A 25,080-nucleotide genomic window follows, 5' to 3' on the forward strand; every position below is an offset into this window, starting at 1 on the left:
AAAATGCTGGTACCTCCGGATGCTACAAAATCAAGATCACTTTGCAACGAGGGTGGGGATTTGGCTTAAGATGTCTGACTACAGCTGCCCACACACAGTTGTCTACAAGTGTACCTCATGCTTAATTCCAAGTATAGACAGCAGAGATTTGGTCAGTGAAACTGCTGTTTGGTGCACAAGGCAGTGGGTGCACACATTAGAGAGCGCCATCGCGCTCTGACCTCCTGGTCAGTGACTACGCTGAGAGTTCAGGCACCCAGTCCTCATGCAGAGACCTGTAAGTGAGCACCTCTGTTTAATGCCAGTTTCAAAATAAATCTCTCCCAAACCATCCTAAGCTGCCCTCTGACAAGTTGGCCCTGCACAGGACAAAGCATTATCCCGATACTTATCTTTGAAGAGATTGCAAAGCGGTTTAGGGACCCCTGTCAGTGTGAGCCCCTTTCTGTGCTTCAGGAGAGCACGCTCTCTTAATTGCAAGTTCTTGTCATGTCAGACTGTGGCAAGAGCTGTAAAGCCTCACTAAGTGCTGGTCATGTCAATTTGATCAAAACCACATCAGAATAATAGGAAGAGAGAGGAGCTGGATTATCCTTTCAGTAGTTGAGGGCATTATCTCATCTTTGGATTTTAGGGCCAACACTTTTAATGCTTTGTAGGCTGTACTCAAACCAGACACAGCACCAAAAAGTCAAAGCAGCTAAAGTGCTTTGAAATGCTCACCCATGACTCTGTCATCTCAGCATTTTCATTTCAGGGATGACCTTGTCTGAGGAGAGACCCTCAGGTCCCTGTGAGAAGCAGGAGATAGACACATTCTGAACAATCTTCACACACAAGGCACTTGAGGAGTTTCCAGGAAGGCAAACAGTAAGGGGAAAAAAGTAAGATTTTTGACAGGACATGGGAAATGCTGAGAAGGGTACTTCAACTTCTACAACATACAGAGCTCCGAAGGCTATACCCAGCATCAAGGGACGGACACCTTGCAGCAATGTAACATACAGCTCTGTCTGCTCAGGCCAACGCATGCAGGGAGAGCACCGAAAAAGCAACCGTGGCCTAAAGGAAGAACACGACGTTGGATACCTCACTCACATACATACAATCTAGGGAAAGCTCTTGAAGGACGGTGCAAGCAGGCCTGAAGCCTTCTCGTTGAGGGCTGTACTGCAGGACAGCAGTGGCACTGATGGAAAAAGAGGGAACCACACAAAGCTTAGGCTGGGACTACCTGCCTAAGAAGTCAGAGTTGGGAGAAGAAAGCTTTCTAAAAGATCTTCTTTACTTTAAAGAAATTCAAGGAACAAGCACAGCTAGTAAGTGGCTATGGCACGTCCCAGGCCCAAGGACACCATATCCCCAAACATGTGAAGAAGCAAGCAGGCACCTGGAGCGTGAGCAGCAGCCCTTGTTTCAGGACTGTTACCGAACACCGTATGCTAATGCTGACAGTTTGGGGCTTTAAATTCCCACCAGCTCTCCACGCAGACCAGTCATCTAGGTGGGGGGTTCCCAAGCAGACCTCTTTGGAGAAATTGTCTTTCTTGCCAGGGTTTAGTGTAACGCCAGGGAAGCGGACCATGTAAACAATCTGAATGAAAGGAATGCAGAGAGGAATGGAGATGAAGGACTAGAATTTAATTCCTGTAAACAAAACCACCAGCTTCTTTTAAATTAAACACATACCTATCTTCCCACCGCTTTGTATATATACACATAGCAGCTCAGTAAATTCCTGGGAAATATGAGAGGCAGTAGTCTAGCATCCAAAAAACCATTGCTTTAAGCTTTACTTAAGGAAATGAAATTTATGAGAGTCTAAAGCCTGTACTGTTATGAGGTTTTGCTGTTACGTGGCAGCAGTCCAAAAGCTGCAAGTTAGATACCAAATGCATTTTAAAAATTCATTAAACTTCAAAATATAGCTTAAATACATCTTATCTATTTGATACTCCCCCCTTGCCCCTGTTCTTTTAAAATGTCATCAAAATCAAGAATTCTGCAAAGGAAACAGAGAGCAGTAACTGCAAATACAGAATTTGTGTGAGATTTTGCATATGTAAATAAGGTGATGAAGCAAAAGACAACAGTAATTCTGAGGGTTATGAAAGCTTAGTACGACAATTTCATAAAAGCAGTTACACTTTTTTTCCAAAGCTCTAAGGGGCCTGTAATGCTCCTCATTAGCTGCCGTGCAGGCTACTGTGCAGTGTGGAAATGCCACCAGAAGATGTCAGGCGCGGCCAGGGAGTGGGGGGGCGATACTTGAATAAGCCAAACCCATAGACAGACTCGGCTGAAAAGCACTTCACAGGCACAAATGTCGTTACTGAAGGAAAATGCTAACTTGGGAAAAAAAAACTCCAAAAATTCTAATGTTGTTATACCTCGAAATTAAAAGTAAAAATAACTTTCCCATCTGCTTTTACTAGCTCTTTTAATGCTTCAGAAGAGCAATTCTGCTAAGACCTGAATGTTGGTTCACACCAATACACCTGCACGCATACCTGTGTATATCCATGCACACACAAACCCCTCCCCAACTCTGGGATCAAGCATGACATCTGTTTGATATGTTCTACAACAACTTCCTGAAGCTTAAATGTGTGTACTAGATATCACAAAGTCCGTAATGACTGAATAGGCTTTAATGCAATTTGTTAGAACTGTTTTATCCAAGAAGCACAGAGCAAATTGTGTTTGACTGTTGGACTTTTTATGTCTGCAGATTCCCTTTCAGGGTTCTCGAAAGAAGATACTGATTACTAAGAACAGAACCGAGTTCATTATATCGTAGACCTAAAGTTTTACAACGTTTAAGGTTACAGTGCTTAACTGCTCTTCGGCTTTTGCTCTCGCCACAAAAGATTATACTCTGGTAGATTTTTATGACTTCTTTTCTATTTCCATGTACCCATCCATAATCTTTACTGAGTATGGGGATGACAAATGGAACAATAGCAATCCACTCGTGTGGATTCATTTCTGCCCGGTGGCTATTGCTAGGCAGGCAGCAACCAGTCAAGTATCCGAAGATGTTATGAACAAGTGTAATCTGCTAATTTTCATTTACCAGGTTGCAAGTCACATTTTTTTTAAAAATTAAATCATAAAATGGTCCTGCAGAAACTGCAAGTGCTTTACCAGGTTTTGTCCCCTATAGATTTGAGAACATGTGATGGGATGGACTGTCTTGCTTTCTAGCTGGCAATCTCCAAATGGTTCACATTCCCATAAAACCGAGAAACAGAACAGTTTGGATTTCAAATGAAGAGCCAATGTCCTTTTTCAGTTCCTCGGGACAGAAGGGCTTTTCTGTCCCAGCCTTCAGCAAAAGGCAGGGCAGGGTAAACGGATTTTTGGTTCAACTGTTCTCTATGAATGTAGATATGAAGAGTTCTATATCCAGCATTAAAAACACAATTAAAGCCAAGTTTACAGCAAGAAAGTACAGTCTTTAAAATCTTCACAGCCTTCAAAATATGCAACAGTTACTGTTTAGCAATGAATTATGAGAATTATTTACAAATGTATACCAATTCAATTATCTTGGAAATTGCTGTTCACTTCAAGGTTGAGAACAAACGCAGCTCCAATACTGTGACTTCATTAATGTTTTAGTTTCCTGTAACCATAATTCTGGTACTTGCTGTCCATACTTCACAGAAGTTGATGGACAACTACATTAGGATGTTTTTCCTTGTCATTTTGTTTCACTTCAATTGAGTAATATCAAGATAAACATTACCTTGAGTCTGATTCAATCACATCTGCCTACCTACCCCATGCCAAACCAGCCTGGAATTACTTAAAACTTCTACACTCCACCTACTGACCTGCAGTACTGGAATTTGTAATGGAGTTCATAAACTAACACTGCAGGTCAAGAGAAGAATGTTGAAAATGAGAGACAGTAAACAGACCGGCCAAGAGACACACTTCATCCAAACTCTGACTCCTGAGGAATTCAGAGGCTGGAAAAGTAGTATGTGGTGTCCTCACACACCTTCAGGACTTCGCTTCTAAGGACTAGGTAGAACTGTTCAACTCTATTTTATGAAATATATACTGTGAAATGAAGTTACATTAAAATATTCTGTACAGGAAGAAAGACAGACTGTGAATTTTTATTCCCCTTTGAATTAAACTGGCACATGAGCCATCTGGGCAAAACAAAACGAGCCCCACCTCTTTGCAAGAAAAACTTGCAAAGTCCTTCAATTAAAAAGCAGTCTGCTACCTTTTAATGAAGGTAGCACTACCTTCCTTTAGGTTTGGGGGTTTTGTTGGGGTTTTTTTGCCATTTTTTCCTTTTTACATAGCTCTAGTAGTTCTATATATTCGATGTTAAAATTAGAGCAGCTCTTATGCCTACAAAAATACAGATAAGACATAAAGCAAATGGTCCTGAAGAGCAATTCCAAGAGACACTGCAACATACCTCACATGTAAGAAAGGAACTCTCCAGCACCCAGCGCCACCACATACAAAGGTTCATTCAAGATCTTTTGGTCTCTTCAGGCCTTGTGAAGCAAAAGAAGTCTTTCTTTTCCGTTTCAGAATGAGAATACCAATGGAAACCTTCACTACAAACGAAGCTGGATGTCTGGACCTCTCCAGGTGCTTTGGCCTCTGCCCGTGCCAAGGGAGGGGAGCCCTTCACACTCAATACACAGCTCCCCTTTTACCTCACCTCTTGCCATGGGCAGTCACGAGGGCCATCCATAGGATCCCTCTCCCTTACTTAGGAACAGGGCTTTTCACACAATCCCCCCGGTTAGATATGTCCCTTTCAGCCTCAGCAGGGGAGGAAGAAGGCTTGGGACCTTACTGCCGGCAGCAGTTTGCCGCCAGGCCAGGTTTTCTCCCCTTTCCTTGCCCAGGCCTCTGCTCCGGCTCCCTCAGAAAGCCCTGAGCCAGCGCGTTTGCTTTCTCCTGTGTAAGTGGATTGCCGAGCTGACCTCCAATTCCGTTCCCCAGCTGGCTGCTTCCCACACTACCAGCCTTTCCATGAAATCCTCAGCACGCGGTGCCCAGCAGTGCTCCTACCCTGAGCGAGGCAGCCCAAGCCCAGCCCCGTGCCGTGCCGTGCCATGCCGGGGGAGCACATGGGCAAGGCCTCGGCAGAGCGGCTGCCTCCAGAAAACACCTGATCGAAAGGTCCTGAGAGATCCAAGTATCGTTATCTAAAAAGCAACTAGGCTATTGAAAAAAAAAATGCTGGTTTAGGATGGAGTTCCTGTCACCTGTTGTACATAATCTAGCACGTATGTAATCCAGTAATCAACTGAACAGAGATGCTGTTTCCTCTAGCAGCGAGTCGGAGAGCAGGGCAAAAAGTTATCAGAGACAAACTATTATTAATTGTCTGGAGAGGTCAGCATTTCAGCCACAGTTTGAGTGATTTAAGCTGCCTGTGGTCAAGCAGGCTATGGGGTTTCTCTCTCCTCCCCTCTTTAGCACTGCATCCAGCCGGGTCCCTCCTGAGGGCTGACATCCTTCCCTGGCCATCACGCTGCTGAAGTAGATTTCACAAACAATACCAGCGGTTTCCCAACTATTGGCCACAAATCACATGGCCTTGATCTACAGAAAGCTGGCTAGCTCTGTCAAGCTGACTCCACTTATTTCACTCAGGAAGAGAAACAACAAATGAGAAAAAAATGTACTGAAGAGAAAAATGGGTTGTACAGTTGTATCTGTATTAAATTAACAGAAAAGGAAAGAAAACCTTATGGAGAGACAAGCTAGAAATGCAGATGCTTTCCTACTGTTGCTTTTCCATGTAGGCATTTTCTGTAACTGCCACAGAGGCAGTTATGCAATCCTGAACAGATCCCCTACTTAACGTAGTTATATTTGGGAGGAAACTTGGGAATTAGTTTTTGTTCTTGTACAATGAAATTACTTGTGGTGAGACTGCCCTCTTCCTGGCTTTCTGGCATACAGCTCTCACAGGAGGACTGCATGGTGACAAGGGAAAGTACATGCAGACTAATTAATCTTGTGTTGCATCTGGTTTTAATTCCTAATTTAGAAATATATTAAAAACAGATCCTAGAATGGCCATCTGAAGTTGTGGGCATGTTTTCCAAAATATCCAGCTCTCCAATAACACTAAAACCCATTAAACCACAGTCTTAGCAATGAGCATCAAATCCATCTCTCCCCTTCTAAGAACTTACTATTTCAAATCCTTTCCCTATCATTTTACCCTAATTGAAAGAAAGGGGATGAAATGAGAAGTGTTTACAGTATCTAGACAGCTAAAACATTAGTTCTCTTGAATACTAAATCTAAGTTATAAAACAGAAAATTCTAGAGTTGAGGAGTTCTTGTGGAAAACCTTACACTTGCAGATCTATCCCCATTACAGGGGAAAAAACTCCCTCTCAAATAAAATCAGAATCCTTCTACAGCAGATCAGAGATGAGAAAGGTAAGCTCCACTTTCTTCAAATGCACCTAGCACTATGAATGACATAATGACACTTCTTCTTTCTTTTACAGGATCTTTTCAAAGGGCTAGATGCTGCCCGGGTTTGGTTTTCTTTTTTCAACACAAAGCACAGAAACCACTCCATGCTAAGATCATGCCATGCTTTTCTTTAGTTTCTCTCACAGAGCTTACTCTTGCTTTGCTGTTTCAAAAGAACAGGCTACTACTGCTAGTCATACTGGTCTGTAGAGTTTGCAGTGCTCCGTCCTTACTACTGCTGCTGGCAGGCAAAGTCCTCCTTTCCTCAGTGAAGAAAGTCCCATCACAGCCACTCTGTTCTCTCTTCATGAACTGTCTTTTAAATTCTGCCTGGCTCTTGCAGAGCTTGCAATCTCCCAGATTTCTCTGCAGCTCCACCAAACCAACCATGGTGTCAGCCAGCATCAGAGACTCACCCACACAGTAATTCAAGGAAAGACCTAACAGAGTACACAGCAGCACACGTGCACACTCACACCTGGTGCTCAGAATTCGCTACTGCTTCTGCTGAGCTGTCTTCATTGCCTGAAGATACTTTCTCATTTCTTCTTTTATTGCGTACCACTGAGGCAATTTTAAAAATCACATGTGCCGAAGACACTTTCAAAATATACCTGCAAATATGTAATAAGTTTTAAGCCTTGTACTGTGATGTTTACCAAAGTCTATATATGTTTGATAACAGCATATACTTTTTTTTTTTTTCAGCTGAAAACTGACAAAAGCAGTAGCCTTTGAAAGCTTATCTGTCTGAAAAAGAAGAACCTCCTGGCTCTCACCTTTCATAGCCCATAGTCTGGATGCCTTTCTAAGTTGACTGGATGCCTTTCTGGTTGACTGCTATTATTTTGCTGAGTGCTGGGACAGGCTGTCTGCTGGCAAGAGAACTCCAGCCACCCTCCTCTCACATTTGACTTACTGCACCCCTTTTGTTTCAAAGCTTTTTCGCAATGTCCCGTTCTTTTACACTCTGACCCCCCTTCTGTGCCTTTCTACCTCCTGTGCACCCCATAGCTGTTGCTCTCTGTTGCACTGAAAAATAAAGGGAACAACAAAATCAGTATGCATGAGGACTTATCTTCGAATAACGGTATTTTCCACAAGTTCAGCACAGCCTAGCTACTGTGACAACTATTTCTATACCAACATATCAATGAAACAGCATTCTTTTCCCCTCCCAAGCCAAATATCATCATCTTGTACAAATACGCTCCTTGCTGGTGTAGTTACCAGTGCCTTGATCCCTACCTGCCATCCAGCCTGACCTTTGCTCGCAGTTCCTGTCTCTTGCCGACACACCCTAAATACTTGCTGTGAAACACAAACAAAAAATACTGTAGCAGACCTGCAATGAAGTCAAGTATCATAGAAAGTACAGTTAGAGGAAGGAGAAAGGGCTGTGTAACACACCAAGCTTTTTCCCCATATGACACTGAATTTGAAGCAGAGGTTTGCTTTCCCTGGCTTTGCAGTTTCCCATCCCAGGCTTAGGAACCTTGAGCCATGTTACTAAGAAGTGTAGCAGTACACATGTATTCAGTCTTTGCAACTCACCAGGTAGAACATGACTTGCTCAGAACTTGTGCTAAATAAAAGTGTTTCCTTTTCTATTTTGGAAAAATGCCTGATACTTAGTTATATTCTGTGCTCGCTGGGATACTATTGTATAGAGGTCTGGTTTCTTAAGCACCGTAACAAATATTCTTCAGAATGTCATTTTACCTCTTCTTGCAAGTGCCAAGAATGCTTAACAAGCTAAATAACATAACATTATGCAGGGGACAAAACAAGTGGGAAAAAGTTCTGCCCATGATTTCTAATTTGGACGCTTTATTCAAAGTGATTACTTTTCTTAAGAGGTGATTAAAGTTCATTAAAATCCAAAGTTATGCTTGCCAAGATCTCAAAATGGTTTATTATTTTTATTCTTGCATAATGATGAAGAAAAATGTTTTGTTTCAATCTTGGTGAGTAGATATGGCATTTTTCCAGATTACAAGGAGGAAAATTCCCCTTAGTGCCAACGCCTAGTGAACTGCATCCTGTGTCTCACTGCCTCAGTGCTGATCAAGGCAGCTGACGTATCAATAGGTGACTTGCTTTAAAACCTTCCTGTTTCTGCGTAGCAGGACGCGCTGTTATGTGCAAAAGAACAGTGGGAAAGACGGGTAAAAATTTCACAGAGGAAGAGCAGAGGAAGAACGTGACATTTTGCAAATAAATGGAAAATGATTCATCCTGTCCAGTGGGTTTTCATATCAGCACTCTGTTAATGATATTACCCTGAAATATGTTGGTTCAGCTATCTAGCTGCAGCAGCTTAGTGGACAGCACAGTATGCCTAGTGCATGGTCTGAGAGAGGAAAAATCCAAACAGCAAGTGCTTACCTGTAACTCTTGCTCCCTGCATAGGTACTTCAGTTTACTATCTGTAATTGTACAGCTCTGACTGCAGCATGGGGCCAGAAAAGACTGTTAATAGATTCAAATATCGAGTATTTGGCAGCGCTGATACAGGCATTTCTCGAAGCCTTCAGTTAAGCGTTTTTGCCTTCATGGCATTAAAAAATTAGTAGAATACACAGAACACTCCAATTGCAGTTAAATAATAATCTTCTGGGATAACCTGCCTTAGATTTAGAATGTAAACTGAAATATGTTTCAGCTTAAGCACTGAAAATCTCACGAGGCATCAATAAGGGAAAAGATAACAGAAGAAAATGAAACCAAGGAAAAGGACAACTACACTCAGTCCACTGTAGAATCCTCAAGCAGACAAATGAGATCTATTTGTCTAAGTGTCATAAAAAATAATGCAATGCTCTTGAAGAATAAAGGATAGTGAAGTGACAGACTTGAAAAGCTTGACTTTATTTACCTACAGATTAGACAGAAGCACCAAAGCAAAACACCTGAGAATTGTGTATTTTCATTCACCTACAACACAGACCAAAGACATCAGCTTTATTCATCCATTTCAGTTACACACTTTTGGATATAGGAGCCTGGTTTCTACTTGGAATGCTTCTTTGACCTCTCATCTGAGCAACACTCAATTTACAACCTTACCAAGGATCTCTGTCAACAAAATTCAGAATGGCATATTGCTCTGCGTTACAGCAGCAGGCCTGTGAACACCTGCTGGGCACTGCCACCTTTGAACCAGTGAACATTTTCACTTCTGACTACAACTCCCAGACAGTAATCCACTTCTACTGGTGAAGTAAAATAAAGAGTTTTTGCCAGGAACAGTTTCCAAACATTGGAATACATTCCCACAGAAGGAAGACTGTGCAATTCTTTCTGCTCTCAACTGCCTCAGCTACATTAACAGCATTCAAAAAGCCACGTAAACTCTGTGGACATGCCTGGGGCTAGCTCTACCCATTCCCAAAAAAGTCAAACATACTAACCAATATTATCACAGTAATACCACAAATTAGGTAACATTTGAAGAGTAACATCCCAAATTTCTGCCTACTCACCTACAGCCTAGCATGGTCTAGGAAAGAAACAATCAAAGTTCTGATTTTAGATAAAAATTTGCAATTTTTGAAGGGTAGAAAATCATATTCTTTTCCTTTTTAAGTATTTGTGCAAAAGTGAGCAAATGAGAAGCTGGAGATCATGTTCTTCCTCATAAAAACACTAATTATACTACAGTGATAACTGGAACTGCTTTTAGATCTTCATAAAATACCCAATTTGTTATCCTTTCCTTGTTGAAAACTATGTGAAAAAAAATGTTGATGAAATCCTAGATTTTCTTCATCCTTACACAGCTATTCCTCTCCCTAATGTTCAACTCTGCACAGTCTCAACCCATATATTTTCTCCATATTTTCTCCCTGCTTTTAACCATCTTTACAAAACCTAGAAACTGGAGAGTGAAAACCAAAGGTGGCCAGTCTTTTTTAAATGCCACTTTTCATACAAAGCCAGAGAAACACAGTTGCAGGGGGTTTTAAGAGATATTTTATTGCAAACTATAGTGAGCAGAAGCAGTTAAATGGGAAGAAAGAATGATTCAGTTGGGAACAATTAGCATTTTCTATATAATTGCCTCACAGAGAAATATGAAAGTTATTTCTAGAGAGTCTCATCTTGCAAAGCTTCAGTGGTTTTATTGTCCCCACCCATTAAATATATTTGGTAGCTGGCTTTAACCACACTTACACTGTTGCAATCAAAATTTTAAACTTTCTAAAATGCATCATTGTTATAACGAGCCTTCAGGCAAAAGCAGATTAACATTTCTGAGAGAGAGAAAAACAAAGATTTTATTCCATGGCTCTTGGTCTACAAAATCTGATTTGCAGAGGTAAATACTAATGGAGAATGTGTCAAGATGCCAATTACCAAGCTGCTGTTTTCTCAAATGTAATCTTGTGCAACAGAAAAACACTGTTTTTCATTTAAATTATGCTTTGGGTTCTTTGAAAATACCCTGGTACAAAGAAAGGACAAGAGTTAATGCTGCTTTGTTGCATGAGATAATGCAACAGCTTGTCAAATAAGCCTGTAATACCTAAATATCTTCAGGTCATTTCATCAAGGGAAATCCATAAAAATTGCTTGAGTTCCCACCCTAAAAGACTAAGCAGAGATTAAGAGTTCTCATTTTTGTTGTCGTCACATTGTAAGTGCATGCTTTCGCTGTTTCAGCATTTTATTAGCCATAACACCTAAAATCAGCAATAAGATCAATTATAAAACCTGTTCACCTTCAACAGCATTTTGGTTTACCAGAGAAAACGGCAGAGTATTATCACCAAATCTGCATACATTTTCATTACCTCACTTATTAAAGACATTCCAAATCTCAACGTATGATACCCATATTATTCAGTCTTCTTAAAAACTTACAGCATGTTGATTAAAAATCAGCGTTGACTTGGATTACCTCTACAGTATAGAAAAGGCTTTTATCTTCTGTTATCTGTAACACAGCTTTACCACATAAGAAATACCTATAAGTCAAAGGTGTTAATTAAAAGATACCAAAGATAGCACCTCTTACTGCAAAGATTCTTTCTAGAACTTACGTAATTATTGCCGAAGTTTACTGTTTTACCTCTCAGCAATTAACATTACATGAACATTTCTTGAAAAAAGCCTAAAACACAAATTTAAGAGTAAGAGAATCTCACTTGTCCTGCTCCTTTATTAGCCTCATCCACTGCAATCCCATCACTAATTACTGACCATTTTGCATGGTTTGGCCTGAACTATTAGAAAATGCACATCACGCATTACTAGAACTGAGGTGTTACTCTTCGCTACATTAGGGTACTTGAAAGACTTTGGTGTGCCAACTGTGACCCCTAGAAGCTCATCACTGACTACCAAGGTAGTCACACAGAAACACAGATGGGTTTTGTCTTTTTAGCCAGATTTTCTTCAGTGAGGAACAAGGACTTACAGACTTATTTTGATCTTAAAGTGCTTAACCCTGAAATCTGCTCCTAGGACTTCTCCACAGAAGTTTATCTTCTAGTGCTTGTTAAAAGAATGCCTGGAGGTTCTGGGTTTCTTGAAGTGAACGCCCTCATCGGACTGTAAAATGATCCTAATTTAAAAGTGTTAATGTTAACAAAATCTTCTCTGAAGGCAGCAACTTTCCCTTCAAGAAAAGGCCTAGAGGACTTGACATTGCCTAAGAAAATTAAGTGCTATCCTTTTACATGGTGTATAACAATCCACTCATTTCCCAATCAAATATTAAACAAATGCTTAACATTACTTCAAATGTCTGAGGCAAATCCGGAAATGACCAGTCAATTTTGCTTAAACAGAAATCCCTACTGAAATACCAACAAGAGAGACTATGGCTATTGGCTGTGTGATTAGACTTTCTGCTCAAGGAATGCCAAGTGAAATGCAAGCATCAGTTTCCATAATGTGAAGAGTTGTCAGCTGCTAGGCTGGAAGATCTCAGCTGCAAACATGTCAGTGTAGGTAAAACTCACTAGACCTCCCATAGATAATTGGGCTATTTGGGACTGTTAAGATACACATCAGAATGATATTCCTGTTGTTGAATCCTGCCCAAACGCTTTGCATACATCAGCATCACTCTTACATGTGATATTCCTGCATGGATTCTTTTTCATTTTTAATAGCTGGAAACTAACAGAACTTTTTATGGTAGAATTAGAGCATTGGATAATCTCAATATTCATATCAATATACAATCCCCCTTTCATACCCTTGGTAAGTTCTTAGTGTCCCAGAGCAGCAGTACATTCCACAGTGTAATTATTCACCATGTGAGAAAATTTTCCCATACAAATGTTTGAGGTCTGTTTAAGAAAGGAAAAAAGAATTCAGCAAAGAATAGTTTTATGACATTGTTACACTTCACAGATACCACCTGAAGGTTCTAGCAGAGCAAGGGAAATGAGAAAATACCAATATTAAAAAAGAGAAAGGAAGAGATGGGCTATGAGAGAAAAATCAGAACATCTACAGGAAAACATACCAAGTGTCAAGATCAGGTAGATAGCGTATGGCAAACCCAGTGACTGAAGGAGTACAGAACAGGCACTTGTGTACCGGGAGCTAAAATTTCCCAGCAAGACTGAAGAACCTAAAATGCCAAATACAAAAACTTAGGAAGGACATACTCTCATATTTTAAAACAAAATCCAAAGGCCACTGGGCTTTTATAAAGGAAGCCAACTGTAGGAGTAATAATCCTAAACTGAATTCACCTGGCATTTTAAAATTTACTAAGTGCAAATGCTCATAATGTCTTATCCACAGAGTAACCATGGATGCATGGTTTCTTATGGTATTTATGTTTCAAGTTGTTTTATTTCAAAACAACATTTAAAAACTTGATAAACTGTGATTATTTTCTGAGTTATCTCCCCAGTGGTTACTGAAAATCCACTTGCTCTCTTATGTGTAATCTGCAGCGATGAATGAAAAGGAGGCTGTCTTTAATGGTTCTGCCTGTGCAGAAGAGAAAATGTATTCACACAGAAATTTCAGAGATGTAATCTATTTTGAAATCAATTCACTTTGTTTGTGTAGAAGTAGCACTGTATCATCCCTCGTTACCTTTTCCTGGGAAGGGCTACACTTCAACTTTGAAGTATGGGAACAGGTCATTCCCATCTAACTGATGGAAGGATACTCACTACATTCCCAAAGCAGAAAATTAGTGCAGTGAAAATTTCAATTATTATAGTGGAAAGTGCAAGTTTCTCTTGCGCGCGCGCGCGCGTGTGTGTGTGTGTGTGTGTGTTTCTCTCGCGCGTGTGTGTGTGCAAACATGCATACAATTGAAAAATTTAATCTGAATGTAAGGATGATTCTAGCAGTTCAGGTTGGGAGCTTCCCAGTACACGGGTGACAAATCCAATTAGAATTTTAGTCAGACAATATTAATTATCCTTTAAACACAATAAGTAGTCAGCCTGGATTAATAACAATTTTGTTTTATTTGGACAAAGGCACACAGTCTTTCTTGTTAGATTAAACACTTATCTATTACCTGCAATGCTAAGAATCTCAACATCATTTTTAATCTGGTATCACAAATAATATCACAACCAGCCCATGTTCAAAACTAAAATGGATATTTAGTTATTTATAGCTTAATGACGCTTCAACTTTTTAAATGCATAAAATGGATATTAAAAAAAAATACTACTCTGCATTATGATTATGAGACTATTTTCAGAGGAAAACTCAACTACCACAATTTTTCCAGAACAGAAAAATCACAGCTAGCCCTGAACAAGAACAGATACACCAGAAATTCAGAAATAAAAGCAAAAGGATTAAATTAACAAGGTAATGTACATCTGCTACAGTACAAGGAGAAACAGTAGGCAGAGATTTGCTACAGTACGTCAACATACTTGGAAGATCATGAATGCTACTAAAATACATATCAAAGTCCTTTTTATCCTGGATATAATATTTAAGTAGTCCTAAAGAAATGCTTAATGACAGAAGTAGAAATGCTTCTAAAAATGCTGGTGTCAATATCTTTTACAGTTATTACTCATGTGTTTCTTTCCCAATAATTGCCTTTCCTCTTGTCTACTAGTACTCATTTGTTTCAATCCACTGGAAATAGCCACAAAGAACTTGCAGGAAAACATAAAAAAGCTGGAGTCGTGTAACTCTGCTCTCCTAACAAGATGTTACAAAGTAATGTGATCTCCACTATTCTTTTTGGTCTCTTTCTGGTAGCAAGTTTCCAAGCTGTAATGGTATGAGACAAGTTGAAAAGAACTTTTGATGTAGGTTAACCAGTTGTTTCCAACATACTAAGACCCCTGTATCTTTTGTACTGCTGATGCCAATCACAAATCTTTCCACAGCCAATTTTCAGTACAGCTGAATAAAAAATCAAATCATTAGGTTATACTTCCTATTTTGGAAGTCATTTATTTATTTCTTGTTACCCTCTCTTCTCACTCTACCTCTCACATTCAGAGCCAATCTAACACAGAAATAATTCACCTCTAAAATGTGTAAATACAAATATTGCAATGAAGTAAAAAATTTGCTTTAAAGACAGAAAAAACACTCATTTGCACAGACAGATTGTACTCTTTCGGTTAATCAAGTAACACTGAACTTAATTAAATGGCCATTTAATTATTTTTAAAAATGAAAAATGAGCCATTTTGAATTTCCTTGTTAACATCACCAACATTTATATATGGCTGAACTTATTTAGGGAATAAATCCCACAAACAGTAGTGCATATTATCAATGAGATATTTCTGCATAATTTTAACCTTCAGCTCTGGATGTAGTGTATGTTTTCTACACAATAGTATGTGACGATAACAGGAGTATCACTGCATTATCAAAATAGGAATTATGCGCTGTTCATTATTAAAGTATCTTGAAAAAAATTGTCTTAATTGAGTTAGTCGATGGGATTAATTTTCTGTTTAGATTTTCCTAGATGACCTGTTACCCAGAAACACAGATGCTAGACCTAAGCAGTGTGGTATGAATTTTAAGACATCAAAGTTCAGAAATCTCCAAGAGACTTACCCATACATTTAGCATTGCATACTAATGTGCCCCTCTCCCCCCAGAAAATCTCAACTAAAAATTATTTAGCCCAGGTACATTAATACCCAGACTGATTCAGGAATCGTATAAGCCTTCCCAAGGGAGGTGGGTTCCCATTTACAGCAGTCTCTCTGCTTTTAAATCACACAATTAAGAACAATCAAGATTTTGGACTAGTAATGACATGGACATGGGTTAGTGAATTGCTGATAAGGTAGCCAATTTAACACCTTCATATCACCTAGGATAAAATCTTACTCTATGTTTGAGCTTGAGTATAAGGGTACCCTACTGAAATAAACGTTTAATGGCAAGTAATGACTAGACAATTATTAACATTCTACATAATATATCATTTTTCCTAGAATCTACTAAACTTCTCTCATGAGCCTGATAATGTAAGTGATAAAGAACTGTTACTGACATCCTTTTTTCCAAAAAGCCACCTAAATCTTCCAGACCGTCAGCTGAAGTGTTATGCTTCAAGATACAGTTTGTGGCAATTTTTAAAACCATGAAGAGCTTTATGATTGTATAAAAATACACAACAACAGTAATGTCCTGAGGTACTTTATCTGTGAATTCCCAACAGTTCATTTGTTCACATGTTCTGCCTGAAGCATTACCGGTTTCAAATATCTGGAAACTTCCCTTGCCAGTACCTCTTCAAGGTAGGGTGTCAGAAGTACTTCTGCCATCTATTTCTGTCAGCTGGATGTCCAAGTTAAAAAAAGCAATAAACTCTAATTTTGGTGTTACTGCTACTAAGTTTTAGCCAACACACATGCAAACCAAGAATAGGTAATAGGAAGACAAGTAATTCTTGTTTATGTTCTTTGTTGTTCCTGTTCTTTGGTTTAAAATGTATATGAAATACAGTTTATGAAATCTCATTTACAACTTTGTATTACTATCTGTGTGTTCTGCATTAACTCCTTAATGATGCTTCAATATGTTTGACATCCCATGCTGTAAATCGGTACGTGTATTTCCTACCTTGTACACAGAGAAGAAAACCAGATGTTCTTCCAGAGAAAGTTTCATATTTATTCAGAAGGCATACATCTCAACTGATTGTATTACTTTAAAAATTGAATTTCATGAATCTGATAAATAAGGGACTTCTTACTGTTTGAACAATACTAAAAGCAATATTCATTGGTGCATACTGTAGTTCAGAGGGCCTATATTACCCCCCCATACCATTTAAATCCCTGAGTAAAGGTTTTAAATGGTGTCCCATGGGATATCATCCACTGTGAAGGAAAACATCAAGGCATCCTAGAATATAATTGTCTTGAAAAATACTTTAAAGCTGTGAGAAGTTCCTCCCCGTTAGAATACACAAATGCAAAATAATCTATATCCAAAACAATCCAAGGTGAACAATAATGCTTGGATTTTCATTTTTAAGAACTCTTACAGTCATTAAATACACATCATGAAAACAATTGGCAAATCTGAAAAGGTGATTGTTATTATATATTAAAGTTGCCTTTAAGTTTCAAGGTTACAAAAACTACATGCATGCAACTTTCTGACACCAAACTTCAAAATCATAAGAAAAAGCCTGGACTCTTAGAAATGCTTCCATTTCTAGTGTCCTGACTCAAATGACATATATATTTATTCTGATCAGGAATTAAAAATGTGCTCTGTTATGACGAAATAAAGCACGTCAAATTCCAACCTAACAATTTTAACAACAGTACTGTTAACTGAGGTCTGTGGTTAATGTAAAGTGAAAATTTTGTCTAATGTCATGCTATAGAAAAATCAGTACACAGTCATGACTGGATTGTAACATCTAAATACGCGCTTTTTAAACATCTTAGTTTCAAATAAATGAGAAAACTTGGGGTTTTTTAAAACCATTTGATGTTTCAAAAGGGCAGGAATCACTTGTATGCCCCTCTACTTTGTTATTTACAAAAATTTTCACCCAGATTAAAAAATGGATACATCAAAAAACCTCAAATTTTAAGATGACAACTTTAACAGAAGAGTATTGCAAAAGTGTCTTTGCTAAAATGAAAGCTCCAGGCTTTGCCTGTATTCTCAACACAGCAAACAAACTTACTGTCTGATAGCAAACTTGCATTTCCATTGCTTAAGCAAAAGCTTTAAAATAAACTGCAGTGCACAACTTCAATATGATTCTAAGAGCTCATTAATGCTGATACTACAGGTGATTTCATGTTTTTTTGGTGGTTTTGTGTTTGGGGGTTTTTTTGTTTGTGGGAAGGGGGTTTTTGTGTCTGTGGTTTTTTGTTTGCTTTTTTTAATAAAACCTCCCCTACCTGCCAGAATACTGTTATACAGGAAAAAAAAAAAAATAAATGCTATCTTCTACTATTGTCAGTCTTTCACATACAGTAAAAAAACCTCAACATAAAGGAGTTTCAGAGCAAGTAATCGACCTGCAAACTGTTATACATCAGTAATAAGACATCCACTTTACAGCTGCTTAAACAAAAAAGGAAGTATTTCCCAAAATATATATTTCGGATCTGTGTAAACAAAGCTTATATGTATTGCTTCCGTTCATTTCAAAAATATACACCCACATGGTCTGAAAGTGATCTTGGTGCTATGAATTTTAAATTACTGTTATTTATCCAGATGTAATCTGAAGATACAAAACACACATATTTTTGAACTTAGTATTTTGAAATATGTCAACAATTTTAATTATTCTTATGTGAATAGAAAGGTAAAAATATCGCCCAAATTTGATGCCACTTCATTGAATGAAGAAGTATGTACTATGAAAATAAACATTCATCTGGTTTCCTAACAATAAATATAAAGACAGTTATTATAACATACTGCAACACAGGAAGTATTACTATATTGACCTTAACATTCAATCAGTAGTTTTTAAATCTTTCCTCATTGAGGCTCGGATCTTCTACCTTGTCAGCTGTCCAACGACTTTTAAGAGGGTTTTATTTTCTTGCTTCAATTGTTCATTTTCATCTTCTATATCATCTAGGTCCTGTGAAAGGAAAAAGAAAAATAAACATTTATCAGGACACAAATACAAGCTTTCAAGTAGTAGCAGCGGGAATTCAGCATCTTAGCTCTGAAATGAAGAAGCTGGGGATGGAATGAATTACTGCGTCGCAGTAGCTACCCTTAAAACTGTTAAACTAGCCTTTTTCCAAATGTTACAGTAATTACAAGACATTAATATTATATTCCCATGTACCTTTAAATGGAAACGTATAGTCAAAACTGAAGCTACAGCAGGAATTAATGCATTAAGAAACCAAAATAGGATGGGCATGATTATTTCATTGGCACATACAGAGAGTGCATTAGTCAGCTCTTGCCACTGTTCCCCAGACTCTGCTCATCAGCAACTATCCCACTCACTATACACATCATCGGTTATTATTGCAAGATGACCTGTTTTATGTTTTAAATTAAGCATTCAACATTTTTAGAAAAAGTACTGCCTGTCCATTTTCTTCCATTTCTGTGAAAAATATTAAAATACATTTTGTAACTTGTTTGCTACTGAAAGAACAGACAGCATACACAGTAATAATGGGTGCTTAAGAGAATGATCCTACCCCAAATGTTTATTCCTCTTCCACTAATTACTAGATTTACCCAGATCCCATTCACTTCTTCACTTTTCTTTTCAAGCCTTTAAAGTGAAAATCAGTGAAACTGGCTGTTCAATGTAAGCATTACATTACAAAAAATAATTTTACTGGGGGGTAGGCAAACAAAAAAACCATAGAAGAAACAGATTGAGAATGAGGAGGGGTGGGGGTGGGGAAAAAAGAAGGGGAAGTGACATCAAGGACAGCACTTTCAAGAGGAAAATCGAAGTTGGGCAAAGAAGGAAGAATGAGGATTCTCATTTGAGATCTTAGATTCCTTTTGATGGAAGTCTACAAAACCCTACTGTTGCTATGCTACATTGAGCATAAAACAGTAGTAGAGAAAAGATCTCCTCTGTCTTGTTTCTTTAAGTTGTTAAGCCGTGTTTGATATATGGAATCTATTTCCATATTTTTTTTTTAGTGGGGTCATTCCAGAAGTGCATGCTAAAGACGTTGTGTTTAGACAGTATAACGATTTTCAAAAGCCTCTTGAGTTTGCCAGGCCAAAATCCATACCACAACACCTTCACAATTACTGTATTGTTTTTATAATGTGGAATCAAGAAATCAGTCACAGAAATTCCTCTTTGCCTCACAGAAGTAATGCTACATCACAATATGAATTCCAGGAAAAGCATTTGCCCACTCAACATAATAGATAAAAGTGACTTAAAACATCTAAACACGGAAAGTTTTGATGGATAGCTACTATAAATAGTTTACTACGTAACTGTAAGAAACAGACTTTGTTTTCTCTCTTGTGCAGTTCAGATCAATAATCAGATGGAAGGGACAATACATTAAAAAAAAAAGTGGTTTTTTTTTTTAGTTCAGTATACATAATTCTGTGTTTGAGCTTGTTCTCAACCTAGCCATCACATGTCTCAAAGCTTACCCCAAACCCTTCTGTTTAAAATACCGTAATTTGCTCAAAACAAAATATTAAAAGTCTGTGAAATGTTTATGCTGTAAAATTGACATGCCAAGGATTATTACAAGTAAGAGTTTCTTGAATATGAACCAGGAAAAATAACTCGTGCAGTTTAAATATCTATCAAAACAATGGACCAGGACATGCAGCTGGTTTTTGCCACTGAAATTTCAAGTTCCTTATTCAAAATTACCACACTAATTTATACTTATTAGTAAAAAAGATGCAATAGCATGAAGGCCTGGACTTCAGATACCAAAGGGACCAAGAACCACACAACTGACACTAATTGGATTGTAAATCCTCACTGACAGACTCTCTCCAAACACACATTTAACTACGATGACGTCTTAGTAAGGTCAGAGATGACCAAGTGTAAACTAGTAGACAGTTGAACTTAGCCTACAAATATTTAAATGTCTTGAGATGCTTTCCCCTTCAGACATTTGAGGGTTTTATGAAGCAATTACCCCTTTCTTACAGAAAATGCAGCGGACATACTTTCAGTGGCTAACGTACTGAGTCAAAGAATGCCACATAGCAGAAAGCCTTTTCTGTTTCTCAATGTAAACATAGCTCATGTTCTTTAAGTATCTTTGTGATGCACTGACTGATGTCAGTAAAATCATATTGTTATACTGAATAAATATATTTAAAATGAGAAAAAGTCTGCCAAGAAATTTTCAGGATTGTTGGAAAAACAGGTTTTCAAGTGTAACACAAGATCTTTGCCAATCAAGGATGCATCCATGGTTGTGAACTCACTGAAACCTATAGGAAAAGCATTTCTTTACATATGAGGAGTAAGCAGTCAGAAAGCTATGCAATAAATTGGCATTTTGAAGTTATTTAGGCTCTTTGACATTAAATTCTTTCTATATCTGCACAACTCAACATGCAATAACTTTACTTTGATGAACCTAAAAGATGGAGAAATACCATGAACGTGTGTAAATGCTCTAAAAGAGACCCCTATTTAGGTTGCCTACCAGCAAAACTTTTTAAAAAAGATACTTGCATAAGCTCAGTTAAGTTTAGGCCTAAGGACATCTTTTTATGTGAGCAGAAAGTTGAAGATAACAACTGTTCTTCCATGTAAAGCATCCAATCCTGGTGCCAGGTCTACAGAATAACATTCCATGAAGAACAGATGAATATTCAAGTGGCTCTCATGTTCTCCGTTATGATAATAAACCTTAGGTAAATATAACTGCCCTATTAACTTCCAGAACTTTCTATCATGGGAATGACACCGTATTTCTGTAGCTTTTCCTATTATTCTAAACCTTTCCTCTTTCTAAATCCACATGAACAGCCAACATAGAAGCAATCATAAATCCAAGTGCTATCAAATCTGCATCTGTTTTAACAGAAGCATCACTCCAGACATGGGTTCAAACTTTCATAAGGTGGTAAATTATTATGCTAGTCATAAAGTTCTTTTCATTGTTAAGAATATTGGCAGCTATTTCACTGTTAAGAAAAGCCCAAGGGATGCAAACATAAATAACTTGCACTGCAATTAAGCTAACAGACCGTGTTATAGCTATGATAAACGCTGACCTGATGGAGGAAGAAATCCTTATGCTCCTCTCCCTTTAAGAGAAGTTACCTAGGGAGCATCAGCAAGATGGCTTTGTGGATCTCATGGAAAGGTACAATTTTAGTTATCGTATAATAAAGAGGTTTTTGAAAGGACTATATTCTGGTTTGTGTTTTCTTTCCATACAACAAGCAGAAATTGTCTTCCTACTTAACACAGACAAGACACAGGCACTGCTTGACTTTACTACAAATGTTCAAAGACTGTTTCTAGACAGACTCTCAATGGATTCCATTTAGGACATCATACCTCATCAAATACAGCAGTGAAAAATGACATTATTTCTGGAACAGAAAACCTCACTGTCATGGGCCTAAGACACAAAGTTTCAGTGATTTAGGTTCTTTTATTTGTTCTTTCTGACCTCTGAGTCAGGAAGTCAGATGTGAACGGCAGTATTAAGTATCTTTGCCATCCATTATGCAGGAGGAATGAATGCCTGCCTTGGCTGTAAAAGGTCATCAGCTTAGGTGTGACAGATTCTTTGCAGAATGGAAGAAGGCATAAAGACCAATTCCTCGATTAAAATAGAAATCGCTCCTAAACAGACAATACTTCATTCATCCCACAGATTAACTTCCAACTTCTTTATGGGGGAAGGGGGAAGACACCTGTGTCAGACTAACCTCATCATCCTTTGCTCTTTAGATTAGTTTGCAAACTTCTGAATGCTGTCCTCCTTTGTTACAAATGAACAGTGGAAAATGAAAGTTTGCCACTATGAACATAGAGTTATTTCCTCCCTTCACTGCTGGATTGACCAAAGCCAGCTCTGAAAGTTTATGAGAATGTCTGCTCTGGAGTGGTGGAGGCGTACCTCCCTAGGATATCCAGGCTCTGCACCCCAGCCAGGAAGCGCAAGATGAGGTCGCTAATCCACTGTATGAAAGAGTCCCAGTCTGCCCCTAAAACTGGGACTTGGTATCTTCTATCAACTTTAAAACTTCTCATACTGTCCCACACCCAAGCATGTCTCACACTTCTATCCCCTCTTCACCTGCCTGCACACCTTGCCTGAGTGATACTAGCCAAAGTCTGCTGCCCCTGTCTTGTTCTGCATTTACTTGGGAACCATCAATAAAGCATATGAGAATGTGTGTCAGAATATAAAGCACTTACTCTCAATCTTTCTAAGATCATCTAAACTATTACTAGCAATTAAAAGCTGAGTAAAATGAAATTAAATTTATAATTACTTTGTCTAATAGAAGTCCTGGGTAATAATTTATTGAGTAAACTGTCAAAATCCCAGCTTGATTATTTCCTGGTACGCTACGTACTGAATTTGGAAAGAAAAGACAGTAAACCACTTTTGCTTTTATAACCTTGTTCTATGAACAATTATAGCAAGAAGAAATCCAGGTCCTCCAACAACACACAGCTTAAAGAAGTTAATCATGACAAACAGAAGTTACCTGGAAAAAAAATGTAACTTATTGACATCCCTCTTGAGAAGTTACACAAATACCAAAAAAACCCATATTTACTTCTCTTCTGATCAGATGCAAGTTCCTGCAGAAGAGCACAGAGAATGCAGAGACTTATGCCCTCTTTATATAGCAGCATGCAAGAAAATATGTGCTTACTCTGTTTAATAAATCAATTTCTTCCTTCAGCTTTCCAATTACTTCATCTTTATCCTGTGTCATCTTCATCAATCTTGCAATTTCCTGTCTCTCCTTTGAAAGTTCCTAAACCCAGAATATGCAATGTTGTTTGTAATGCAATTTTTGGTTTTAAGAGACAGTTTTAAGTTATTAGCATTTAAAACAAACAAACAAGAAAAAACTCCACACACTTTCCTATAATTCCTTTTCCACAGCAAGTCAAACCCACATCTTCAAGCCATTATATTTCAAGGAGCTAAAGAATCACATCTAAGAAAATATTTTACCCACGGCAAACCTGTGTGATGTCTCTGATTCCAAATATGTTTTAATCAATATTTAACTTATGCATGAACTCAAAATCGGATAGGAGCCCACAACAAAAGCAAGTAAACATAAAGTTATCAGCTTCCAAATTTGACATACTGGGAGGGCTAGTCTTTTTGTTTGTTTGTTTTTGTTTAGTTTTGGGGTGGTTTGTGGTTGTGTGGGTTTTTTTAATACTACCACTAACAAGGAATGAAGACTCACTGTTAAGATCTCTGGGCCTGAATGTGAGCAAAATGAAAATATCCATTAGGAATTCAGTAAATCGGGGTTCAAGATAGTGAAAGAAAGCCCTTAAATCTTCATCTATTTTCTGCATTACTAGCAGTTAAATTATTTCAGAAGGAAACCGATTTGGAAGAGAGGTTTATGGTGTACCTCACTCAAATCAGGCTTCCTCAAGTCTTTAAAAAAAAAGTAATTTCTACGGTATATGCTTTATTTTCATCCTTTCCAAAAAAGATCTGCTCAAATTGTGTTTACTTAGTAACTTTCATCCATATGAATTCAAGAATATTTGGCAAGTTTCCCACAAAAATCCACTTCAGAGGAAGACAGAGAAGCCCATAATACATTACACAGATGACATTATTTAGCAAAATACTGGTTTAGGTGAAAAATTCAGCTTTAACTTTATTACATTTCCCCAAAATTGTTTGTATGAAGAATGTCTGAAATAATGGAAACTGTTTAAAATATATATTTTCAATGTTTAAAACTTTAACAATCAACTTGATAGCAATTACATTTTATATTTCAGTATATTAAAAAATTCAAACCAAGTAGATCAGAAACCGGCTTGCTAATTTTCTGAACAACCAACGAGCCCCTCCTTCCCCCATGTTATTTGCCCTGCGTTGGTGTGTCACAAGGTGCATATGAGAAATACGCAGAGCACTCCTGGCTCTCTAAGAGTATTATCTTTACCTCAACTATTTCTTACTTATATACCAAATGACAACTAAACATCCATGATTAAAAGTTCACATTCTTCTCAGTCAATCTGACTCTTTGTACTTTTTTTACAGGCATAACTAACTGTACTTCAAGCATTTAGCATCATTTCCGTATATTTCTCTTGTATATTTCCCCATGGAGTTTCAAAGGTATTTTATGTCATATGTATGCCATGCAGATCTTAGTTGGTACTTACCCTTTCAAGTTCCTCAATCCGCTTTTCCAAAGCATTACTTGGTATGGAACTGCCAGAAGAATTTGCATCCCTGCTGTATCTGCTGTAAGTTGTCCTGTCTGTTCGGGAGTATCTACTGGGAATATCTTCTTCTGATGCATTAGCTGTGCTACAAAGGCAAAGAGCAGAGCAGACACCTATTTATACATTTAACAAAAAGGAAATGATAGAAGTAACAAAAGTGCTTCCCAAAGTCCTCAATAGGTCAGTCAAACTGCAAAGAATTTATTTCACAGCTCTTGTGTTGCTGAGGACTCACTAAATTCACTGTCTCA

General features: G+C 38.0%; 1 protein-coding gene across 2 annotated transcripts in view; it reads right to left on the bottom strand.

Annotated features, from left to right (window-relative positions):
* Positions 1-13,909: 13,909 nt before the first annotated feature.
* The window catches only part of PAWR (pro-apoptotic WT1 regulator), an 84,451-nt gene continuing 73,280 nt past the window's right edge, over positions 13,910-25,080 (bottom strand). For both annotated transcript variants that reach the window (XM_040595287.1, XM_040595286.1), the window contains 3 exons: positions 24,767-24,914; positions 23,266-23,370; positions 13,910-18,526 (listed from right to left, as the gene is read on the bottom strand). In XM_040595287.1, coding sequence (XP_040451221.1) covers positions 18,440-18,526; positions 23,266-23,370; positions 24,767-24,914 — 340 coding nt within the window. In that variant the 3' untranslated portion in view covers positions 13,910-18,439. The remainder of the gene's footprint in view (positions 18,527-23,265; positions 23,371-24,766; positions 24,915-25,080) is intronic.

Source organism: Falco naumanni, chromosome 5, assembly GCF_017639655.2.
Source record: "Falco naumanni isolate bFalNau1 chromosome 5, bFalNau1.pat, whole genome shotgun sequence".
NCBI lineage: Eukaryota > Metazoa > Chordata > Aves > Falconiformes > Falconidae > Falco > Falco naumanni.